The 11,634-nt window shown below is 39.4% G+C and overlaps 1 protein-coding gene across 1 annotated transcript in view; it reads right to left on the bottom strand.

Moving 5' to 3' along the window:
- nr1h5 (nuclear receptor subfamily 1, group H, member 5) overlaps positions 1-11,634 on the bottom strand; it is a 37,486-nt gene that overhangs the window by 14,806 nt on the left and 11,046 nt on the right. Inside the window, exons 2-3 of the mRNA XM_073819113.1 lie at positions 5,282-5,418; positions 3,038-3,385 (exon numbers count right to left, since the gene is read on the bottom strand). Coding sequence (XP_073675214.1) covers positions 3,038-3,385; positions 5,282-5,378 — 445 coding nt within the window. The 5' untranslated portion in view covers positions 5,379-5,418. The remainder of the gene's footprint in view (positions 1-3,037; positions 3,386-5,281; positions 5,419-11,634) is intronic.

Here is an 11,634-nt window from a genome sequence, read left to right as displayed (position 1 = left end):
AACAGTCACGAGTGCGTCTCTATTTGAGCGTGCGTCTGTGTCTCACAGCCCCCACAGCTGCTCCTGTCATTTTCACGGGGGGTACGAATTAGTTCTAACCTCGTTCTTACAGTATACATCTGTTTTAAGAAATCTGTGGATTGTCATACTATGTGCACATTTGGTGCTTTCCCAGTGAATTGATAGGCGATTCATCAATAATATGATCTCTTCACTAATCCTCCGTCTCTCTCTATGTCCCTACCATCCTCTCGCTGTCATGAACTCTTCACCTGTGTGAGAGCACACATGTTCGCATGGTTGACCCCGAGAAACATCAGAATAAAGAAAACACAACTCTTTTTGTAAATCTCTCATTTGGATTATGGTGTCCTTGCCCTTGACTGAAAAAAGGTAAGGGAATTGTTTTTTAATTATTTACTTTTCAATTATAGGAGTATTATTTAAAGTCTTTTATTATTATTATTATTATTATTATTATTATTATTATTATTATTATATTATTTAAAAATATATATTTAATTGTTATATGAGACCCTGGACCACAAAACAGTCATAAGGTAAAATTTTACAAAACTAAGATTTATACATCATATGAAAGCTCAATAAATAAGCTTTCTATTGATGTATAGTTTGGTAGGATAGGACAATATTTGGCCGAGATACATCTATTGGAAAATCTAGAATCTAAGGGTGCAAAAAAATCAAAATACTGAGAAAATCACCTTTAAAGTTGTCCAAATTAAGTTCTTAACAATGCATATTACTAATCAAAAATTACATTTTGATAGGTTTACAGTAGGAATTTTACAAAAAATCTTCATGGAACATGATCTTTACTTAATTTCCTAATGATTTTTGGCATAAAAGAAAAATCTATAATTTTGACCCATACAATGTATTTTTGGCTGTTGCTACAAATATACCCCAGCGACTTAAGACTGGTTTTGTGGTCCAGGGTCACATATGTTTACTATTATTTGTGCTGGTACTAATTTTAAAATTGTTTATTTATGTTGTTGTTCATCTTTTTTGAAGCTCCCCTATTTATTTATGAACCGGGGTTCATGAACGCAACCTGATGCCCCACTCCACAACGGATGCGGGACCAGACCGTAAAATCTCTGAAACATTCTTCAGAGCTTCATTCCTCACCTGTTGTCCGGACGGTCACGCACATATGCCATATTTTCTCTACCCTGATGACACCCGGCACCGGATGGTCATGCAAAAATGCAATATTTCTCTAACCGATGGCCTCCTGTCTCCGGACTACTGGCACAAACAACATATTTCACTACCCCGAGGGCATAGGTTGATGCGGCACCTGGTAAACCCGTCATAAGTTGACGTGGCACCTGCTAAATCCATCAACCCGAGGTCATTAGACGGTCACAAGGTCAGCGTGGGGTCAAACACGTGGTCGGGCACCACATGGGTGGTCCCAGGTGGGGGAGGGGGTGTGGGGGAGGGGAAAGGTCAAAAGGTCAAAGCCATTAATCATTCTTGACAGACAGTGTTCCATATTCACTACTCCTATATCGCAAGAGAGAAACTGACTTTTTTAGAATTGCGTGATATAAACTTAATTTGCATTATATTTGTTTATATTTTGCAATTCTGAGAACATGTCTTTTTCCCCCCTCAAAATTGGAGTTTATATCTCACAATTATGAGAACGAATCAGACTTGCAAAAAAAAAAAAAAAAAAAAAAGTCACAATGGCAAGATATAAACTCCCAATTCTGACTTTTTTCAAAATTGCATGAAATAAATTTTAATAAATAAAGTTGCAAAAAAATCAGACTTGTGAAATAAAAACTTGCAATTCAGTCTTTTTCTCTCACAAAATGCGAGTTTGCATTTCACAATTCTGACTTTTTTCTTTTTTTCAGAATTGTGTGATATAAACTTATAATTGCGAAAAAATAAAGTCAGAATTGAGATGATAACTTGTAACTTGAGTTTATAGGCCTATGTTGCAATTCATTTTTTCTCACAATTGTCAGAAATGCGAGTTTATATTACACAATTCTGACTTAATGACTCATAGTCATAATGAACATAGTCTTTTTTTACCCTCAGAATTGGACTTTATCATTTGTAATTGCGAGTTTATATCTCAATTCTAAGAAAAAAGTCAGAATTACAAGACTGTGAGATAAAAACTTGCAATTCCGACTTTTTTCTCGCAAAAATGTGAGTTTATATTTTGCAATTCTGACTTAATGTCATGCAATTCTGAGAACATATCTTTTTTTCCCCCCTCAAAATTGGACTTTATAACTCTATTGGAGTTTATATCTCACAATTATGAGAAAAAAGCCAGAATTGCAAAAAAAAAAAAAATCACAATGGCAAGATATAAACTCACAATTCTGACTTTTTTCAGAATTGCATGAACTAAATTTACAGTTGCAAAAAAAAGTCAGAATTTTTTTTTTTTTTTTTTTACCCTCAAAATTGGACTTGTAACTTGTAATTGCAAGTTTATATCTCACTTCTGAGAAAAAAAGTCAGAATTACAAGACAAAATTCACAAATTTGAGTCAGAATTGCAAGATATAAACTCACAATTCTGGCTTTATTTCTCAGAATAGCAAGTTTATGTCTAGCAATTCTGACTTTATAACTCGCAATTGCGAGTTTATATCTCACAATTCTGGGGAAAAAGTCAGAATTGCAAATTTATATCTTACAATTCTGACTATTGCAAGATGTAAACTCGTAAAAAAAAAAAAAAAAGCCAGAATTGTGAGATAAAAAGCTGCAGCCTGCAACCTTATTTTTAATTTTTATTCGTTTGCAGAAACAGGCTTCCATAATTCAATGCATCCTTGCTTTGCATCCATCCTTTTTTCCACACAAAAAAATTACTGACTTACTGACCCTAAATGTTTGAATGGTAGTGTATACTCTTTGATAAAATTTTGATGATTTGGGGATATTTACAAGCAACTAGCAATAGCAAGCACCAAATCATGGTTTATTTATTAATGTTGTCTTAAAAAATTCAGTGGAATTGTGTTGGTCCTACCTTTGCATCCCTCACAGGTGAGGGCATTGTAGTGATATCCCGAGGCTTTATCTCCACACACCACACACAGCTCATCCTGGCCCTTCACTCGAGCTCCATGGCCCATCCTGGGCCTTTTCAGCACTGGAAATCCGACAATGCTGCCTCTTGTTGGGCTTTGGATCTCCATGTCTGGCTCACAGGTGAACTCTGAGCATTGATGGCTGTAGGGGTACGGCGGGTTGCACGCTTGAGCGTTTGGTGCCCCGTACATTGAAAACTGCACATTGACGTGGCTGAACGGCTGCTGGCCATAGCTTTGTAGATCTGGTTCCTGGTAAGAGCAGCTCAGTGGATCCACAAGAACATCTGCAGCAAGGATTGAAGAACATCTTGATGAATGAAACGATTCACAAGAAATATGTGCCTTTTCACATGATTCTCAAATTACCTAACGACTTTTATGAGGCCTGTGGGACGTAATAAAAAAAAATCCCAGAGCAAGACCTTTTGAATCTTTTCTGTCTCTGGAAACAGGATGCAGCTGAAGAGGTTACAGTTTTGTTTATGGTTGTTATTTGCTTTGTAGCTTATGGGGTTTTTATAAGCGTACAGAACGGAGCCTTCCTGATGTTTTTTCTGTCGGTGGGAAGGTTGTGAAGATTGATTTAAGATTTGAGTTCCTCCACAGAGGGAACATATGTCACAACTGGCAGCCTTTTTGAAGCACATCTGCACAAGTAAGACGTCTTGATGGACACTTCAAAAATAGTAGTGACAACGAGCAAGAGAATATGATATTTCACATGAGAAAAACGTATATTTAAGTAAAACTCACTTCATCTAACCAATTCCAGCAAATCCATCTCTGTTTTTCAATGATATCCATAAATATCCTTCTGCAGTGTGGTGGTCTCTTTACTGGCTTTCAATCCTGTCTTCCTCACAGATGTTTTATGTCCCGTTACAGCTAGAGCATAACTTTCCGGCGCTAGTATCTGTTTGTAAACCACTGGAGTTTTTCATAAACATTCATGTTGGTGAGAAGCTGCTAATATACTATCATTGACTGGCCTTCCAGACGCCACAGTGTGTGAAACGACAAAACGAAACTGAGACTTTTGACAAAGCATTATTCAGACAGCAATTGTTACTCAAGGCGACATCTGGGAAATAATATTTGGACATTCAGATTTTCATGTAATAAATTGGGAGGAAAAGGAGACAAACCACTGTGAATAACACATGATCGGTCACATGACAACATGGCGTCAGTGATGATATCCAGTTAAATGTAAATTTATTAAACTATATTAATTGATTTATTGTTTAAATTGCGGTTAGAGTGCCCAAAATGTTATTATACTATACTAAATATTATTATAATATATATATATATATATTCAGTTTTCATTTTAGTTTTAGTCATTTTTTAAATTATTTACTTTTGTCAAGTTTTTATTTTCTGTCAATTTCTATTTGGTTTTAAAAAAATTTTTTTAAGTTTAGCAATTATTTATTAATTAATTAAATTTTGAACAGTTTTAGTTATAGTTAACAATGACACTGATTCAATGAAACACAGTGGGGTCCAAAACAACATTGGTTCCCATTGACTTCCATTGTATAACCAAAACACAGCTTTATTTCTTTTGTGTGTGTGTGTGTGTGTGTGTGTGTGTGTGTGTGTGTGTGTGTGTGTGTGTGTGTGTGTGTGTGTGTGTGTGTGTGTGTGTGTTGGAAAAAAAGGAAATAAATAAAAATAAAAAAATGTTAAAGATCAGAAGGAAATAAGTAGGAGTAAATTACAACATAATTTTGAGCGAACTTTAACAATATTGTAATTCTATAATAAACTGATTTATATATGGGACCCCAAAAAGGGTCTTTTTTTCCAATTGAGATGAATAAATAAGCTTTCCATTGATGTATGGTTTGTTAGGATTGGACAATATTTGGCTGAGGTACAACTATTTGAAAAACTGGAATCTGAGGGTGCAAAAACAACTACATACTGAGAAAATTGCTTGTAAAGATGTCCAAATGAAGTTCTTAGCAATGCATATTACCAATTAAAAATTAAGTTTTTATATATTTACGGTAGGAAATTTACAAAATATCTTCAAGGAACAGGACCTTTACTTGATATCCTAATGATTTTTGGCATAAAAGAAAAATCAATCATTTTGACCAATAAAATGTCTTTTTGGCTATTGCTACAAATATACCCATGATCCAGAGTCATACAGTAAAAAGTAATCTTACCATAGTACTGTGGCGGTTCTGTGATGTCAAATGTGTCTGATGCAGAGAGGTAGCCGCCGACCGACATGCTCATCTCAGGATCTGTGCCTTCTCTCATCTGATCAGTTGGATTCTCGTTCTTCAGAGAAAGTCTGGATCTATAAAAGAGCACAAAAATGTTTATTCACCCTATTTGAGGATCATAATCCAATGCCTTCAAACATTTCCTCAGCAAGCCCTCCGACCACTGAGAAAGACGAGCTATTTTAGGCATTGCTGTCACGAAAAGGTTATGACAGAACCCAGCGAAAGCTGTGGAGATCTCAGTTGTGCTCCTTTGGGGCTCTGAGAGGATCTGAAGAGCATCGACTGTGAGAATAAGACGAGAGATGAGGCCCGTGTGTCCAAACAGCTGCTCTGGCATGAGTTTCACAGAAAAGGCCTCACAAAGAGCAGTCTGTCCCAAACGCCCTCAACAGGTTTGGCCTGTAGCTGACTCCCAGCATTCAACAGCAGCTGTGTGAACGTACCCAAACTAACGCTTTTGTCCAGTAACCTTAAAGAGGACCTGAAATACACTTTAAAGAGTGTGGCTACCATATTGGATCCAAAATGGATCTGTATTTTTTTTTTTTAATCAACTGTTTTGGTTGTTTACAGAATAACATCCACAGGGAGCAATTTTGTGGCTCAGAAACTGATGCAAAGCATCATCAGGTTGACACTGAGAAGCAACTTCGAAAGCAACTTTAAAATTGCCCTATCAGCCCTACACTCTTAGAAAAAAGGTATAAAACTGTTGTAGGGGCTAAGCCTATTGCTTGAAGTCCCTGAGATGTTATTAGACAGGCACCCAGATGACGCACCTATTCCTTAACACGGTGACGTGTAAATGCAATGAACAGTCTTACTTGTTTTCCGTTGATGTTCGTATTTATTACAGTTGCAAACTCCAATAGTTTACAGGTTTACTTCAAATGAGTTTCTGTTGGTATACATTAAATACGGCCACGTATTGTGGCTTACACGCCGACACACAAACCGTCACGTTAGAGCGTAAGTGAATACGTGTGATCAAAACTGTTTGTGCTCCCACCGTCTAGCAACACCTGCTACCTGAATATTCGTTCCCACTTATAAAACCTATTTGCAGAGCACCACCTAGTGGAACGATAAACAATTGCCAGATGGCTACTACATCCCGGCCCCTAATTGTATACAATTGTAACAATTCCCAAATATAATATTAAGGAGCCATAAAGGAACATTAAACAATAGTGGGTGCACATACACAATATATAAAGTACATGATAACCCAGTGAGGACACTTTAATAAAGAAATATGCTAAACTGACTCATGCAGTAAGCAAAGTTTAGTCACAGGCCGTTCTATGATGCTACTTTTTGTCTGAAGCCGCACTGAACGCACAATCCTTTTTTTGTCATGAAATGCTTCCAACACTCTTGCGAGAGGCCATGAGCTTCGGGGTGCTGTAGGATCCATAATGATCACAATATCCCCTGGCTTGAGATTTTGTCTCTGTTCATTCCATTTCTGCCTCTCTTGCAGTAGTGGCAGGTATTCCCGAATCCAACGCTTCCAAAAAAGGTCAGATATGTACTGGACTTGCCTCCATCGCTTTCTGATGTACAAGTCATGGTGTTCAAACAATCCTGGTGGTAGAGACGGCATTCCTTTCATGAGCAGGATATGATTAGGTGTTAGGGGTTCTAGATCATTTGGATCATCCGATAACTTGGTGATGGGACGGTCGTTTAAAATGGCTTCAACTTCACATATTACTGTGTGGAGTCCATCATCATCCAATCTTTGTTGATGCAGAACTGAACTGAGAATTCTTCTTACCATGCGAATCATACGCTCCCAAACACCACCATAGTGTGACCCTGTGGGAGGATTGAAGCTCCACTTAATGCCCTTTTGTTGTAGCATTCCTTCAATGTTTGCCTGATTCAAGGCTAAAAGTGCCTCTCTGAGTTCCTTCTCTGCTCCTTTAAAGTTGGTACCATTGTCGGATTGTAAATGAACAACTTGCCCTCTCCTGCAGACAAACCGACGTATTACGTTAATGCATGCATCTGTATTCAATGAATTGGCTATTTCAAGATGGACTGCTCTACTAGACATGCAGGTAAATATCACACCATATCGCTTGTCTGTGCCTCGTCCTTTCTTCACTTCTATAGGTCCAAAATAATCGACCCCTACATTGGTGAACGGTGGTTTGTCTGGAAGAATCCTCTCCATGGGCAAGTCTGCCATCTTCTGCATCATCATCCGACCATTTTGTCTTCTGCAGAAACAACATTCAGACATGATCTTTCTCACTGCTGAATTAGCGCCTGTGATCCAATATTTCCTTCGTAATGTTGACAGTATGTGGTTTCGACCACTATGACCAAGCCGTTTATGAATATCTTGGAGAAGGAGAGTAGCTATATGTTGGTCTTTAGACAAGATCAGTGGATGCTTAACTTCCTCTGGTAGTGAACCTCTGGATAGTCGCCCACCGACTCTTAAGAGTCCGTTATCCAGGCATGGATCCAATTTGTACAGAATGCTTTGCTTACTCACAGTTCTTTTCCCAGCTGACAGGGTAGCAAGTTCCTCACTAAATCTTTGCTGCTGACAAAAGCGTATTATGGCAAGCTCTGCCTCACTTATGTCTTCCATGGACAATGTGCACCTTTCATGCAATGGAACACTGTGCGTATTTACATTAGAAGTCTCAGACTCTCTCCTCTTAAGAGACCGGTCCTGAAGCATTCTTTTATACTTAAGAAACCAAGCTACTGCTACCTTCAGTCTCCTCCAATCTGAGAAATATGCAATCAAGCGGCTGGTGCTATCTGATGGGTCAGTTACACTAACCGCATTCACTAGAGCTTCCCTTTTGATCTCCGGGTCATCGGTTTTGATCACCAAATCCGCCCTATCAGCTGGCCAATCCTCTTCTACCTTATGCAGGAACCTTGGACCTTCTATCCACCTATTGTGATCAATAAAGTCTGCGACCCTCAGTCCTCTGGATGCATCGTCCGCTGGGTTTTCCTTGGAGCGGACGTACCGCCATTGTAAAGTTGTTGTTGCTTCTCGTATTGTTGTGACCCTATTAGCCACAAAGGTATGAAAACGTTTGTTCTCGTTGTTTATGTACTTAAGCACTGATGTGCTATCTGTCCAAAATATTGATTCTTCCAACGGAATTTGCAGCTCTGCCTTCAACATCAGATCCATACGAACAGCAAGAACTGCAGCTGTCAACTCTAGGCGGGGAATGGTGACAGTCTTTAGAGGTGTAACTCTGGCTTTGCCTATCACAAATGCAACATGGATGGCATTTTTGCTATTTTGCATCCTGAGATAAGTAACTGCCCCATATCCTAACTCGCTAGCATCTGAAAAATGATGAAGCTGGGCATGTATGGCAGCTCCAAAATCTTTAGGCTTGATGCATCTACTAATTTGAAAGTTAGACAGCATTTCCAGCTCTTCTATCCATCTAGTCCAACAGTGCAATAGCTCTTGAGGTACTGCTTCATCCCATCCATAATTTCTTCTGCACAATTCTTGCAGCATTATCTTCGCAGGTAGTAGAATGGGTGCAAGAAAACCAAGTGGATCGTACACTGAACTAGAGACAGATAACATTCCACGTCTAGTGCAAGACCTTTGGCAATCTACCATTTTGAATGTAAAAGTGTCCTCCTGAACACACCACTGCAATCCGAGGGCCCTTTCCATGGGAAGTTCATCCCGGTCCATGTCAAGTTCCTTCACACTTTTAGCTCTATGTTCCTGTGGCATGGCTTGCAGTACAGAGCAACTGTTGCTTACCCATTTTGTCAAGGTAAATCCTCCCTTTTGACAAAGCATGGTCAGATGTTTGATCATCAATACAGCTTCTTTCTCGGATTCCACACTCTTTAAGCAGTCATCTACGTAGAAGTTTTCTTTGACAATTTGTGCAATCTCTGCTGGAAACTCAGCCTGGTTGTCATCAGCTGTTTTCCTCAGCGCAAAGATGGCACAACTTGGAGATGATACGGCACCAAACAGGTGGACTGTCATGCGAAACTCTGACACATCCTTCGTGAGATCTCCATCAGGCCACCACAAGAACCGCAGAAAGTCTCTGTCCTCCTCTGGAACTTTAACTTGATAGTACATTGCTTGCACATCGCCCATGAATGCCACAGATTCTTGCCGAAACCTCAGGAGGACTCCAATCAGTGTGTTATTAAAATTAGGACCTTGCAAGAGCTGTTCATTTAATGATGTTCCTTTAAATGACGCAGAACAATCAAACACCACTCGTAGACTTTGCTTCCTGGGATGGTATACTCCGTGGTGAGGAATGTACCAAACTTTGCCGCTACTTCCACTTAGCTGCTGGGTAGGTACTTTCTCTGCGTAACCTTTTAGTAACATTTCATTGACGTTATTACTGTACTCCTTGAAGAGGTGTTCATTCTGCAGGAACTTTCGTTTTAAACTTGTTAGCCTTTGTTTTGCAACAGAAAAGTTATTGGGCAGACGCACATCTTTCTTAAAAGGCAGCTTCAGTTGATAATGGTTGTCCTTGAGAGTTATAGACCTTTCCACAATATCCATGAACTTCTTGTCTTCCCTTGATAGCCCTTTCTCTTCTGTGACTCTTTCATTAAATTCATGATTATACTGATTATTCAGCATTTCCTCCAGCTTACGTACTGAAATCCTGTTAACTACAGCTGACCTACATTCAACGTTTGGACAGGAGTCCTCTCCATGCACGAGGCCATTAATGACCCATCCCAGCACTGTTCTTATAGCATATGGGCCATTCCCATGGCTATTGATAACCTCCCAAGGCTCCAACAACCTTGGCGCGTTGCTTCCAATCAACAGGTCAACATTAGCTTCTATCTTGGGAGATGTTAAACCTGATAAGTATCGCCATTTTGCCAGGGTTTCAGCAGTCACGATGTTATCTGTATTTACAGGCATTTTCTTTTGTGTTAGAGTTTGAGGAAGTTTATGGAAGACATTGCCATTAATACCAGACACTTCCAATCCTGTGAGTGAATATGCTGGCACCACCCTTTCTTGCCCCATGGTGCATAAGAGAAACTGGGTTCGTTTCCCAGTAAGGTGAAGCTTTTGCATAAGCTGTTCAGAGCAAAAAGTGGCAGAACTGCCAGGATCCAGGAATGCATATGTCAGTATTACCTGGTCGGATTTGGTACACTTAACTTGAACTGGCAAGATGGATAACAGACACTGATCCTTTCCGGCCCCTGTATGTCCACAAGTCTCAGCAGATGATGTAAGTGAGTTTGATTTAATGTCATTGTCGAATTGCGTAGAGGTACTTACTGTGGTCTTAGCAGCATGCTCTTTGTGTGCGCTGGCTATGTTGCACTTGTTAATATGAAGTACAGTAGGATGGCTTTGGCTGCATGTTTTACAGATTAAACGATTCTCACAGTCCCGACTCATGTGTGAGGTACTCAAGCAGCCAAAGCAAAGATGTTTCTCCTTCAAAAAATTAATCTTGTCTCTGTGTTTCTTGTGTTTAAACTGTTGACAATGTTCTAATGAATGACTCTGAGAACAGTATACACAGGATGAAACAAATGCAGAGTTATGCCTAGATGAAACAGGCCTCAATCCTGTGTTACACTCAACTTTCACAGGTGCAATGGTAGTAGCAAAGCTTTTTCCTTTAGTTCTTTGTTCTGGAGGTAATCGTGGCCTATTAACAACTCTTTGTCCAGTTGTTCCAGATGGTGAGTCGCTAATATTTCCATACAATGGATCAGACAGAATTTGAACATTTCTTTCTATAACTTTCACCAAGTCTTTGACCAGAGCTCTGTTTCCTGTTGTTTCCAGTAAGTCATGTGCAGCAATCCTCCATTGTTCTCGAAGTTTAAATGGCAGCTTTAAGACAATTGCTCGTATGTTGCTTGGCATATCCAGCTCATGCATATATTGAAGTTCCTCCATAACATTGCAGCAGCCTCGCAAAAAGAGGGAGTAAGTCTGCAAAGCATTAACATCTTCATTCTTTATTGGAGCCCAGGATAAAGCCTTTTCAATGTACGCCATAGCAATCTTGTACTTACAGCCAAAGTGTTCCTGTACCAGCTGTTTTGCTTTATCATAGCCTAACTCAGGTGTCATATATAAACAACTACGAACAAGCTCCCTTGGTTGCCCCCTGGTAAACTGTTCCAAGTAGTACAGGCAGTCACTCTTGCTAGCCTTCTCTTCCACTCCTTGTTCAAAGGCCCTCATGAAGGAGACATATTGGAGGGGATCTCCATCGAACAAAGGGATATTTCTTGCTGGAAGGGATAATAGACGC

Source organism: Garra rufa, chromosome 15, assembly GCF_049309525.1.
Source record: "Garra rufa chromosome 15, GarRuf1.0, whole genome shotgun sequence".
Lineage (NCBI taxonomy): Eukaryota > Metazoa > Chordata > Actinopteri > Cypriniformes > Cyprinidae > Garra > Garra rufa.
This window is presented reverse-complemented; position numbering and strand designations above follow the sequence as displayed.